The sequence below is a fragment of the Balaenoptera acutorostrata genome, chromosome 8, assembly GCF_949987535.1.
Source record: "Balaenoptera acutorostrata chromosome 8, mBalAcu1.1, whole genome shotgun sequence".
Taxonomy (NCBI): domain Eukaryota; kingdom Metazoa; phylum Chordata; class Mammalia; order Artiodactyla; family Balaenopteridae; genus Balaenoptera; species Balaenoptera acutorostrata.
In genome coordinates, this window is record NC_080071.1 from 23,884,307 (window position 1) to 23,898,794 (window position 14,488).

The 14,488-nt window shown below is 36.3% G+C and overlaps 1 protein-coding gene across 3 annotated transcripts in view; it reads right to left on the reverse strand.

The window, feature by feature from the left end:
• Positions 1-14,488, reverse strand: part of FAP (fibroblast activation protein alpha) — a 71,297-nt gene that overhangs the window by 31,554 nt on the left and 25,255 nt on the right. For all 3 annotated transcript variants that reach the window (XR_009009078.1, XM_007183178.3, XM_057551556.1), the window contains exons 9-12: positions 14,058-14,212; positions 11,933-12,036; positions 9,645-9,780; positions 5,951-5,995 (exon numbers count right to left, since the gene is read on the reverse strand). Coding sequence is in view for 2 of the 3 variants with exons in the window: in XM_007183178.3 (XP_007183240.3) it covers positions 5,951-5,995; positions 9,645-9,780; positions 11,933-12,036; positions 14,058-14,212 (440 nt within the window). In the remaining variant the exon portion in view is untranslated. The remainder of the gene's footprint in view (positions 1-5,950; positions 5,996-9,644; positions 9,781-11,932; positions 12,037-14,057; positions 14,213-14,488) is intronic.

A 14,488-nucleotide genomic window follows, 5' to 3' on the forward strand; every position in this document is an offset into this window, starting at 1 on the left:
GCCTCCTCTCCTTCCGTCACTCACACCTGAAATTCCATTCTTTCAGATGGACAGCTTTTCTGGTGCTTCTAACAAGCACTTACATATTCCAACTACTACTTAATTGCTACTACATACCCGTGGGCTTATACTGTTTAGGTTGATTGAATTTCTATGTTCTGAGATTATGTGATTTGAAATAGAGTTAAACGAATCACTAATGAATGTTGATGTTTAACCAAGTCAATCTTCAAAATGTGGCTTTTGACCAAAGTGACCCTTCTGAAGCTCTTTTAACTCTTGATTTGTCTGATGTCAAGCACCTAATGCTAATGCTACAATAAAGACATTTTAAAGATTAAAATATCATGACCTGCTAGCCACAGTTTTTAATGGCAAGAAGAGACTTCTGGACTTGAGAGAAAAATGTAATGCACGACAAGCCAACAGGAGGATTACTCCTTGAACTCAGGGAGCAGAGCAGACCTCATTGCTCATCTCTGACCTCTTCCCAGGGCCCATGCTCTCCGCCTGCTGGGAATTTCGGAGGACCTAAGGAGTCCCTGCCACAGGTCTAGTGTGACCTGAACAGAGCAAGCCACACCTCAGCATCCTGAAAGGTACAGATAACTATAAAGTCCTGCAAATGTCCTCACACAAAATTTTAGCTAGTAATTTCTCCCTTAAAAAAAGAGACTCATTTTACATCTGTTGGTTTCCTTTTTTTCCCAGTCATTGGGTTGGGGAAGGATGGTAATGTGATGAAAGTGTCCCATAAGGAAAGAGCTATTTCACATCACGCAGAGCAGAGCAGAGCAGAGCAGAGCAGAGCAGAGTAGATATTCCTACAAGTTATCCCAAACCAGCTCTCTTAGCTGGAGTGCTTCCACATGACAGCAAACCAAGACTTTCAGATTCTTTAAAACTGCCCAAGCAACAACATCCAAAAGACTACTGGTATCTTTTAGCTACAAACACCTATTTTGCTGATACCATCTTGCTGGGACCCACTTTTGAGCAAAAAGAAAGCAAAGGAAGTAGCTGTAGGCCTCTTTAATGATGGTCCTACCTGTGATTTGATACTTGATGCTTTTTGATAAAAGTCATGATTAGAATTTCATGATAGTAAAATGCAACTTATTTGATGTGGTGTCGGTGGGGTCTAAATAGTGTTCCCCTAAATTCTTTTCAACCCAACCTCAGAAGATAACTGTTGTGGACTGAATGTTTGTGTGCCCCCAAAATTCATGTGTTGAAACCCAACCCCCCAGTAGGATGGTATTTGGTATTAGGAGGTGGGGCCTTTGGGAGGTAATTAGGATTAGATGAAGTCATAAGGTAGAACCCTCACGAATGGGATTAGTACCCTTACAAGAATCACCAGAGAGAGTGCTGCCTCCGCTCTGCTCTCCGCCATTGAGGATACAACAAGAACTTGATGGTTTGCAACCCAGAAGAGAGCTCTCACCAGAACCTGACCCTGCTGGCGTACTCATCTCAGATTTCCAGCCTCCAGAAATGTGAGAAATAATTTTCTGTTGTTTATAAGCCACTCAGTCTACAGTACGTTGTTATAGCAGCTCGAATGGACAAAGACAATGACCCTATTTGAAAATAGGGTCTTCACAGATGTAATCAAGGTAAGAAATGAGATGCAATCATAGTGGATTAGAGTGGGCCCTATATCCAATGACTGGTGTCCTCATAGGAAGAGATGTGGACTCAAAGAGACCCAGGGAAGAAGGCCATACGAAGACGGAAGCAGGGATTGGAGCTGGTGGAGCTCTAGCCAAGGAAGTCCAAGGATTGCCAGGGGCCACCAGAAGCTGAAAGAGGTGAGGAAGGATTCTTCCCTGGACACTTCAAAGTATGGCCCTGCTAACCCCTTGACTTTGGACTTCTAGCCTCCAGAATGATGAATTTTTGTTGTTTTAAGCCAAATTTGTGGTAATTTGCTACAGCAACTCTATGGAACTAATATAGTGTCCTAAGTCTTATCTATTTGGCATAGAATTGATGTTTTTAACAAAATGTAAAATGGAATAATGAGAAACTGCTGTCTCCTTACGTGATTCCTTTATTAGTTTCATTAATAATAAGACCAGCCCTGGTAGGATTTTGCGTATTGAGACTCAGTGAAATTGAGAGCCAAGAGGCCCTGGAATAGGAAATTCTGATTTGCAATTTTGCCGATGGAATTTCATTAGCATAGGTCTGACAAATCACTGTTTCATTTTAGAACGAGGCTTTACCCTCTTAGCCAAATGATTACTTACTAGTAACCACTTTACAGTGTCTCCCTCTCCCTCCCCCCAAAATGAAAGACAAAAACTGGCTCTCCATTGTCTTAACCACTACAATGGAACTGGGGTCACAAAATATTATAAGGTGCCCTAGTAAAAAAATACTCTCTTTACATCTGCAGTTAGGGAACTCTAAAAAAAAGATTTACTTCTAGATTAAAACTGAAAACTTCATTTTCATTGAAAATAAAAAACAAGAGGGCAGAGTATTATGTTTTAAGATATTAGAATTGGGCAAACAGGAAGAATATTTTTGCTAGGCAAAGACTGTTATCTTCTCCCCTTTTATTGCAGACATCCAAGACAGCTGCTTTAGATGAGCAGGTAACTTGGGTGAGGTAAAGAGAGTGTGAAATATTTCCTCCTTCACCTTGCCAGAGTGAGGTCCATAATGCATCCTGAGTTAAGTCCCTCTCGAGGCAGGTCACGCCTGGGCCCTAGATAAGCGCATGTCACTAGGTGGGCCTCAGTTTTAACAAGGCCCCTTCACAGGTCCCTTTATCATGCTTAGATGTACTGATAAATTCCTCACCTCTACGTGCAAAGCCACTTAAAACATTTTTCTTGGAAGGTAAGGTTATTTACCACCAGTTAATTTCTTGCCACAGTTGGTAAATAACCTGAGGAACTACTTATCTAAGGCTGGTGCCTAAACTGAGTCCACATGCAGTCAAAAGCACGGACTTTCAAGCATCAAGTAGAACATCCATTTTTCCGAGCCAAAGGATTTTGCCAACCGCCTAAAGGAAGTGTGGCATGTTGCTTAATTACTTTAAAATAATTTAAATGTGGCTTTGCAATCTAAGCATTATGTTTTCAGTGTTTGTTCTTCACATTTTAGTAATTAAATATTAGATTCTTTGATTAAATCTTCCTTTTTGTCTGTTCTCCACAGGGTTAAAAAATATATACATATTCAAAGTGAATTTGTTGTTGTTATTTTTCTAATCAAATACCAAAGAAGAAGTTGGGGTACTTCCTCCAAATTAAGACACAATATCTCATGCAGGAGGAAAGGAAAGTGACAAGTAAAGTTCTCAAGAAACTATTTGCTAGTTCTGTGCCTGAAACTAACATGTTAACTACTTTTAGCAAGTCATTTAATCTCACATTTCTAATTGATAGGTGATCTCCAGAGGTCTTTTTCAGTTTAAATCTCTTTGATAAATACTAAAGGAACAACTCCTCTAAAATTGCTCTTTAAATTTATATTAATGTGACTAGCCTGTACACCTTATCCAAAACCTTCATAAATATTATCTGAACAAATGTCTGAAAGACAAACATTTCTAGGTTATTTCTGGGCAATTTTATTAAACCACTGGTTTCATTATAGGTCAAAGGAAGCTATGCAGCATATTACCACACATGAGTTATGACTAAATAAAGTCATGAGTTCAAAAATGTGTCAGAACTTATAAAATCTAATGACTGACCTCTTGAAAGCAGTTGCCTTGGGGAAGTGTGAACTTACTCTTGAAAGCTACCATTTCAAAAAAAATTTGACAATTCCTCTTCTGATATCAGAAAGTTTACTGACTATTGGATACATTTGAAGAGATTGAGATTAGTACACAAGAACAATAATTTTCCCAATAGAATTCTAAAGCTACAGGTATTAAAATGATCTAGTGCAAAATCATATGTTGCAGATACATATTTCACTTATTCACTAGATTTATTTTGGCATGACTTTTGATTTAATGTAGAGACATCATCTTCCCTCAAAGGACACATATGTGCTTCCACTGAGGGTATTTAAAACAATATTCTAAAGCTTTAGAAGGCAATTAATTAATTAATTCATCCATTCATCCAGCTCTTGTTTGCTGAGATTGCAAGGCTGGTGCTATACAAACTATAAAAATTGATAAGATACAATTGTTTTCCTCGAGATGCTTATACATAGGAGATTTCAAAAGATGCATTGTAAAATATTTCAGTGTGCTTTGAATGGTGGCACTATTGTCAGAATAAATGTGTATGGATTCTTAGATCATGTCTTTGATAAGGTTGTTGGTATCATTGTTTAGCTATTTGTAAAATCACATCATTCATGTTACTTTATAGAAACTCTAGTTATACTATCTTCATGGAGAACACAGCTAAAGGACATATTCAAGTTTTCTTTCTTCCCTCATTCTTTACAGGAAATCTCTATAATGGCAGTAAACTCGTAAATTAATTTTTTCCCTTTCTTCAAGTTTTCAAATGCTGATCTAGGAATTATCTTTCTGGAAGGTGAACTTCTGATTGACCAAGAATCCAAACAAATTAGAAAATCCTGTTCTTTCACTGACTACTTCTCATTTTTCCTGTGTTATTTAGTACAGCGTTGAAGAGTGAATTAAAATAGGATTTTCAGGACTTCCCTGGTGATCCAGTGGTTAAGACTCTGTGCTCTCAGTGCAGGGGGCCCAGGTTGCATGCTGCAACTAAGAGCCCGTATGCTGCAGTGAAAAAGATCCCGTTTGCCACAACTAAGTCCCAGTGCAGCCAAATAAATAAATAAATATTAAAAATAAAATAAAATAGGATCTTCCTTTTTTTCTGAATTACACACTTATCCTTGTTACCTTGTTATTTTAGAATGCAATGTACATTTACTTATACAATTAATAAAGTAATAACTATTCTCTAGTTCATGAATAAAACTGAAGTATCTTTAACTGAAGACAGAAAGTAAATATATGTAAGCTAAAATTGCTGACTCCAGGAAAGTATACAGAAAAGAATTTTTACTATCTGAAGATTTTTACTTCACTTCACATCCCATCTTAATTTAAAGTTTTACAAGACATCATCTTAGAATTGACTTCTGAATTCTTTATCATCCCTTGTCTTGGGTTAATGTGTTAAACTAGTTCTTAAGAATTTCTTTTTCCTATGTATGTGTCCAAATCTCAGAAGAAGTAGCCTTTTTTTCCCACCCAAATGCTAGTTGAATTCAACCACATGTGTGTGGTAAATGGAGTATCCACACAGCATTCACTTATTATCTGTCCTATTTTGTATTCTTCATATAGGATATAAGATACAAGTGATATTTTCCTAAAACATGATTTATTTCTACACAAAAATCCTTATAAATCACTGAATAAAACTATGCAAAAAAGTCCAGATATATGTGGTCACCAACCATAACAAAACGCACACTTTCCTATTGGATACCACTTTACTTAAAAACTAGAATGAATATGCATATATATGAAATACATCTAATCATTTCAATTTATATAAAATTTAATAAGCGGTAGGTTGTCTCTAAACCAAGGATACCCAATGTAATTATTTTCCTTGGATTCAAATGGCTAATAATTATTCAGATTATTTTAAGCAAATCAGGGATTGTGTTCTCTTTTGAAAAATGATCTTTATTGTATTTTTAAAGAGGTAATATTAATTATGGATACCAGAGAGTTGATTGAAAAAGTTAAGTTTGGAACATGAGGTATATGATTTGTTAGATTTGTTGATTTGAATAGAATTCTAAATATATACACATTAAAAATTGTCTGGCACAAAATTGCTGAAGGGATCACTACCTTTGTGTTTTTTACCTTGATATTTTTCTATAAAAGCAAGTAGTGCCAGTTTGGATACATTTCAAATACTCCTTTGATAGCTGAGAATTTCATTAAAAGATAAGGAAAAGATAGCAATCATACTCCACCATCCCATCCAGTTCTGCTTTCTTCTATATGTTCCTGGGTCTAAAAGAAAAAAAGATCAAATAAAGCATAACGTTAGGAGGACAGTTTTCCCTAAATATAATCTGGACATTTGAACAAGTTAAGCTGCCTGGTCGGAGTATATTATTGCTAGTCAACTAACTTCACACTTGAGTTTAAGATGACTATATTCAAAATCTAATACAACAACACACCATTGCATACACAAGGATGATCTAAGGGCTGTATCTTATTGCAAACCATTCATAATTCTGGTTAAATTTTCCATAAAGCAGTGACTGGAATTATGACAATATCTATGGAGGCCTAGCACAAGCCAAACACTTGGTGTCATGTAGGTAAAAAGGCATTTCACAGTGGAGTTTAGGTTAATTTTTTTCTTTTCTCAATCTTATGAAGCAGCTAGAAATCTTAAAATTTGCACTGAATCTTATTTTGGTATATATTTTAGCATAGTACAATCAATCATTCATTGAACAAATATTTAAGAAGCCTAAAAAAATGAATAGACTTTTCTAGACAATTAGAGGAAAAACATTCTAGATAGAATGAAAAGCATAGAGACAAGGCCAGCTTAGAAAACCACAGGTGGCTCAGCATGGCTGAATGGAGGGTGACTGTGGGAAAGAGAAGATGAGAGAACGTAGAGGGATCAGCAAGATTGTAGAGAAAATTGTATTCCACCCTAGGAAACGTGGATTTCTCCTGCAGGTAAGTCCTTCAAAAGACTTCAGAATCACAATTTGAAAAATATAATCGGGAACATGATACAGAGAATGGATTAAGTGGGTAAGATAGAGGGAAGCACAAAGATCCATTAGAAGGCTACTGTAATGTTGGAAAAAGGATGCTGCAGACCCAAATCTAGGTAGCGGCAGTGAGGGTGGAGCAGAGAAGATGTAGCCAGAGATACATAAAAGTTCAAATCCTTAGAATGAATTTGTAGGGCAAGTGGTAATTGAAAACCTCTAGTATTAGATAAAAATCACCTAGGAGAATAATAGGGAGTTGTGACAGAGACTGTAGGATAATTAGCAACCATTTCCTGTTTTTGCTAGGACTTCAGGTAGGCTACATTTTCCAGGCCCCCTTCCAGTTGGATGTGGTCATGTGATAAGTTCTAACCCGGGATATGTGAGCAGAAGTGACTCATGCTGTTTCTACACTTAATCTATAAAACCCTCTCATACATGATCCTCCATTCTTTTTCCATCCGCCCTCTCCCACCCCCCCCAACCCCGCGGGATGTTGATGACCAGGTTTGAATAACCTTGAATACCCTTAGAAGCCACTAGATGAAGATAGCAGAAATGTCATCAACCTGTGTTCCTGAATGACTCTGTGAAGCAGGGCACCCCATCCCATACCCTCACCATTCCCCACTTACCTGGACTCACTATTAGATGGTTATATGAATGTGCAAAAAATTTCTATTGTATTAACCCACTGAATTTTTGGAGGGGTTTTGTTGTTATTGTTATAGCAGTTAGCCTATCTTGCAAATACATTAACTTGGAAAATAATAAGATTTCTAGAGAAGTCAGAAGAGGAAGAGCTGGAAAGGAAAAGAACAGTCAGTAAAGTAGAAAGAGAACCACGAGAGAGTACTGTCAAAAAAAGCAAGGGAATAATAAATTTTAAAAACACAGTTTGGATTTTCTCTTACAAGGATAGGCCAGTGTCTCAGAGAGAACAAGTTAAGACAAGACTTAATAAAGTAAAACTTTTTTGATTCATTATTTCTAGCTATTAAGATAAAATTAATTTTAATTCCCTTTTCAGAGAAGAAAGAATACTATGATGTTTCTTCCCCAAACTACAAATTTCTTAATAAATCTTATTAATATAGTTATATTAAGCAATTATTGCCAGTTTCCTTTGCCTCTTTGTTTTGGGTATGACTCCCAACATGAATAAAGTGTTGCCAAGTCACTTAACCTTAAATGTTATTTGTTTTCAAAACAAAACACACACACACACTCACACACACACACACACACACACACACACACACACACACACACACACACACGGTCATGAGTATGGTTACTGGAAAATTCAACCCTGTTTTTCTTAAATCTGAAAATATGTTCCAGGAACTTACCAGACTATTTTGAAACAGAGGTTGTTTTGAAATTCTAAGGTTATTCAAACCTGGTATTCTAAACTTAATCACTGATTTTGGCCATAAAACTAAAGCTTATATTCCAGGGAATTCCACATCTCATTGAATGAGCATCTTATATGTTCTGTCAGTTTGGATTAAGTTGTCTCAGATTTGATAAATTAGAATTTCAAATTCCAAAGCAATCACAGTTTTAAATGCCTAGTTTTAAGAGCTAAAAATTGTATCTAAATGACCAATCTTATAGTTTTAAACGAGTAAAATTAAAGCAATAATTCCTAGTATCTAGATTCAATGAAAACGTTAAAGATATATTCACCCAAAGCTGACTAATCAGACCAATGGCTTTTAATTAACTAGAACAATCAAGTTTTGTTTTTTGTTTTTTTGCCTATGATACTGCATTAAAGCCAAAAAATCTTTCTGCTTTGTATATCAAACTATAAATAAGATAAAAATCAGCTCTAGCATATTCCATCAAAATTAGTCAAGCTTCTTATAGACACAGTAGTGATTTAAAAATATTTTTAGCCTGAGTAATGTTGACTATTATAGTCCTGATATACTTCCAAACAGATTCATATGACTTTTTTCTTGCAAAACATAATGTCCTAATTTCTAGATGGAATTTAGTGTTTTACTTTGATTGCTTTGTGCTTTCTTTCTTCCTTTATAAAATAGGTTTATTCTATATTTGGTTTAATGAAACATTTCTTCATAATTAGATGTCTCATGAAATGTACCCATAAAATTTCCTATTTAAAGAAAACATTCTGTGTTTCTTAGTCTCTAATATGAGTACTTATGAACAGGCTTATTTTGAAGCTTTTCAATTGGTGAAGTAGTTTTTTGACTCATTAATTCAACAGATTATGTTTGGATTTGAGCAATAAAAACAATTAAAACTCAACAATAAATCTGTGCCTAGTTTTTTTTTCTCCCTAAAATTAGCACAGTATTGAGAGCACTCTTCTAAGATAACAGGATAGCAAGATAATTTGATCTGTTTCATGTCATTCTTAGTTATCTACTTTTGATTTTCAAATCGGAGTATTTGGCTTTCCTTTGATAATATTTGTTTACTTTGGAGTTTTTATTTTTCAGTTTTGACATTGAATAGAACATGTTACCATTTGCATTTTTTCTCTAATTCTTTTGAATAGAACACATCTATTTCCTTAATGGACCCATCTTACCTTTTCAACTTCATTATTTTGCTTTTTTTGACTGCCAATCTTATAATCTTAAAAGGATGGATTTCCATCCTAATTCAAAACCAGATACCTGATTTTCCCAGTATTACGTTGTTTCATTTAGTCTTTTTCTCTATTCAGTTTCAATGCTAAAGTCTTTCAAGAAAACAAAAGGTACCTTATTTATTTAATACAAATAATGAACCTCTTAATAGAGAGTGTTTTTCTGCAATCAGGAGTTGAATGAATGCAATAATTCTGCTTTATAATATAAAATGTTAGCTATAAATAAGTCACCACTCTTGTACTTTCATCTTCAGAAACACACCTCTGTGGTTTTAATACAACTTACCTTTGGACAGCTCCATGTCTTCCAGTCTTCCCTGAAATCACATATAGATAAGACTGAAACATTCTGGATTCTTTTCAGCCACTGCAAACATATTCGCTCATCAGTAACCCATGTAAGCCAACTGAAATAATAATCACTGCAAACAAATCAAAACAGACAGTCACAACCATAAATCAATATCACATTCAAATAATTTCTTAATTTGTGCTTTCTAAAGGATGTATTTTATTACTCTGAAATATTTATTCCATAGATAAGGAAGGCAAAACATTCCTTTCTCTGCAGAGAATGTTTAAATATACCTGCTGACTTTTAAAGAATATCTATAAGAGAGTTCATTCATCTAATAGAATTATTTTACACTTGAGTTTTCTCCCAGTTGGGATTTTTATATCTCAGGAAAAAATGTAAGACAGAAGGCCAAAGCTACTGGTCAATCTAGAGGAGAAAAAGCATTAAACTGGTTATTTTCCCATAGCTAAACTCAACTTTTCACTTCTTAACTAGTTGAAAGAGAGCTACGTGGGTAAAAGATAGGCAGGCTTGTGTTGGAAGCTGAGTTTTAGCTGTGACCACGGTCAGGGGTTGAAATTCGGGTTAATAAAATGGAGATGATGTATGCAAAGTAACTCAAACAGTGCTTGGCACAAAGTGGATGTCAATGAAAGGCAGCAATGGTTACTTGGCTCTGAGGGTGAACTTGTAGTTAAGAGAACAACAATGTAAATGAACCACAGAATGTTGGACATTAATATAAATGGAATCACAGAGCTAGAAGGGGTCTCTGGCTCAGATTCTGGCTTTATCTCCTACTATTTATACTACCTTAGGCTAATTACTTAACATATCCATGCCTCTGTTTCTATATAAAATGGGAATAATAATAGTACCAATTTTAAAGCTTTCTGTAAAGATCTACTGAGAACACTTAAAGCGCTTACAAACTATGCGCACTACATAGTGAGTGCTCAAAAAACGTTAGCGGGCTTCCCTGGTGGCGCAGTGGTTGAGAATCTGCCTGCCAATGCAGGGAACACGGGTTCGAGCCCTGGTCTGGGAAGATCCCACATGCCGCAGAGCAGCTAGACCCGTGAGCCACAACTACTGAGCCTGCGCGTCTGGAGCCTGTGCTCCGCAACAAGAGAGGCCGCGATAGTGAGAGGCCCGCGCACCGCGATGAAGAGTGGCCCCCACTTGCCACAACTGGAGAAAGCCCTCACACAGAAACGAAGACCCCACACAGCCAAAAATAAATAAATAAATAAAAATAAATGTACTAAAAAAAAAAAAAATGTTAGCTATTGCTATTGTATCGTTAGTATTTTACAGATGCTTAAACAAGCCTCATGACTCCTTACATGATGCTCTTCCGATCATTCTGCTTGCATCCTAAGGAGAATGACACATAAAAAACCAGATGTATTCAGTCAAGTTTTCATCAACTAGATTAGGGTGGGGAATAATGGATAATTTAAAAAAATTAAAGCCATTTTTGATTATCTGAGAGTGGATTCATCTTGGCAAAGCCCAGCAGAGGCCTCTGATGAAGTTTTTTTCCTATTAGTGATCAATCATCTGGCCCCGGCTGACTTTCCTTCCCGAGGCAGGAGGAGAGGAGTCGAGCCTTGGCCTGATAGGGTGTGGGAAGGGGTAAGGAGGACCACCAGGCAGGGCTTGAGGACCCCTCCCCTTTACCCACTTCAACCTGAATGACCAGGACTAATCAGACAAGATGTACATAGGGCACCATGCTGGGGAAGTGAGAATGCTTCTGTCCCCGTCTGCCTGCAGTTAATCCCAAAACAGATAATTCTACAACCAGACCGTTTCAAATAGACTGCATCCTAGTGAAAAACGCTAATAGTTGGAGAGGATTGGCATGTCTTCTCCTGTTCGTCATACACGTGTGATAAGCATGATCTACAAACCCTGGGAGAAAGTAGGTCAGACTTGAAAGAAGCCAGGGTGAGGGTATATACGAATTTTACTATCTCTCTGTTTGTCTCTAGTTTACACTCACACATCCAGAAGTAGCGCTTAGACTGACCACCATGGTCATCTTTATACGTGTGAAAAGGGCTAATATTTTCAAATCAATTTAAGAAACTTATTTGTGAATTTCAGTTTTTGTTATATATTTAGCTGGGCATGCTAATTTTATGTATTTATTTATTTTTGCTGTAGCATGTACATCATAAACTCATTAGAAAAGAAATGTAAACCTTGATGAAGAAATTTCAGTGTTAAAATTCAGTTTGAAAAGTGGGAAGCAACAGAGATTAATATACCTTGAGGCTATCATTGCTGGAACTGGCACTTCTCTGGGACCTACATGCTCGGGATAAGTGCCATCAACAATAAAGATCCGAACAATGGGGTTCTTAGCTCCAGCCTGTGAAGAAAATGGAGATATATAAGCACATAAAATTCTAATTATCACCAACATTTTAAAGACAGTTTAGGAACTTAGGTATATTTTTATAAGCTAACAATGTTAGGTATATTATTGTTGAAAACATTCTAATTAGAACATGACCACGAATTTCACTGCAGTGCAATTACAAATATTGTGCAACCAGTGTGAAAACACATATTCTAAGTGATCAATGAGGGAGCTTTGATTCATAGGGAAAAACATTTGGGCTATAAAAATGCAGTTCCATAAGTGATATTCTCTTTTCTGACTTTTAAGACAGATATTTCCCATTATTATTGTTATTGGGATAATTATAATAATATTTCTTCATGTGCCAAGGGGAGTGCTGAGGGGGATTGATTTGGGGAAGGGAGGGTAAAGAATAGATAATGAAAGATACCTTTTGCTTTTACCCTGTAATTTGGTCTAGGACAATTACCAGACAGTCTACTAGCTGGTTACATTATTACTGCCATCAATACTCCCAAATTAGGAAAATTCCACCTCAAAATAAAGTGTCATGGGATTTACGCTGTTCTTGCTTTGTGCTTTACGTGCTAGTATATGCCCTAGATTTACATGACAGTATAGTTCATGCCCAGACATCTTCTTAGAGTTCTGTGATTTTACCACAGAAAAAGAGAATCTTATAATTGTCAAACAGTTTAAATCCACAAAATTTAGATATATAGCCATAAATGGCTCCATGCTGTTTGGCTTTATCTAAGAAATTGTCCAGGCTCTCCTCACACCTTCCTGTTTCACTCTGAGGTTTAGGTGGGGCTTTCTGCTTCTTTCGAGTTGTCTCACTTCTCAGTTCAATGTCAGATGTTTCAGCAACTTCAGCCTTCAAAGAAACATGAGAATTTGGGTCCTGACTTCTCTGTCAGTGTGAGTTACTACTCAGTTCTGGATTTCTTCATCTCTTCCTGCACCCTACGGCCTTCTAAAGATCCAAGTTCTTTTACATCTTTTGGGTTCCAAGTATCATACCTCTCACTTCCAAACATCTCAGCTTTCAGACTTTATATACAACCCCTGAGGGGTCTCTTACCTAAGCACTCATCTCCTACCCATTGCCTTTTCTCAAAAGACTTTTAACATAGATTTTAGACTATCTGGAATTTCTATTTCTCTCGCTATGGCCACTTTGACTTGCTTTGGAATCCACTTGTGTGTAAGCATATCCATCCCGTCTTTGTCACATATAGGGACCCATTGGCTCCATCTATGACAGTGTTCCCCTTGGCAAGGGAAAACACTAGTGACTTAAGAACAAAGAGCTAAATTCTAAAATCACTTCCACTCCTTGTGCAAGAGGAGAATTTATGATTTGATGCCCTTTCAGATTTCCTGTCTAAATTAAATTAGGATACGACGTTTCTCCACCGTGACCTGGCCATTCTTCTTTTGCATACAGGTTGACTCTCTTGAGACATGGGACTGCATGTGAAGTATGTAAGCTAAGGATTCTAGTATATTTATATGAGAAACTTAGGGCTTATACCATGTCTAATTCCCTCAAAGAAGGACCTAGGCTCATAAATTTAACCTACCATGTATGTCCAGAAAAGACCATAACTCAGGCTTACTTCGACCCGACAGGAACACCACATTCAACATTTTAATTTCTCATTCAACTTTGAATTTACATGAGAATTCAAGAGGGAATTGCAAAACAGAACTTTACCCGAATTTGGAGCATGAAATATGAAAAAAATTAAAATTAAGTTAAGCTTGTTTTTCCTCCATGATCTAGACCATATGTTTTTCAAAGACTCTGCAATGGATTTTGCAAAGACTACTTCATCCAGCCCAACCAGATGTCCAAAGCAACAGATGTCCACATAAATAATAGAGCACAGTACAATGTTTGCCTTACAATGCACAAGGATAAGAAGCTCTCCAAACTTGTTGATCCCACCTCTATTCATGGTATTGGTTGCTCATTTTGACACCAGGGAAATGGAAGCATCTGCTAAAAGTATTCCACATACCTTTGGGTATGGAATATTTATTGTTCTAGGATATTGTTCATCACCATAATAGGAATAGGCAATAACTGGTATCTCTGTATCATTAAATTCTGCATATGCCAAAAATTTTCCATTAGGAGACCACCAGAGAGCATATTTTGTAGCAAGCATTTCCTCTGAAAAATAAATACTACCATATTAATTACTATGACAGTGTACTGTTAAAATCATCATAAATACTTCAAAATACATTGTATATAGCCATTTATTAACTGAAATAATTTATTTAATGTGGATGTGACATATGCCATGCTTTGGTTATCAAAAGATAAATGATCTAGGTTTAGAGGAATAGTTTAACTTAATACCCCATATCAAACATCAATTAGTCTTCTGGGGAATTGACATTAATCAGAAATGTAATTTTTAAAATAAATAGTAAACGTCTCAAC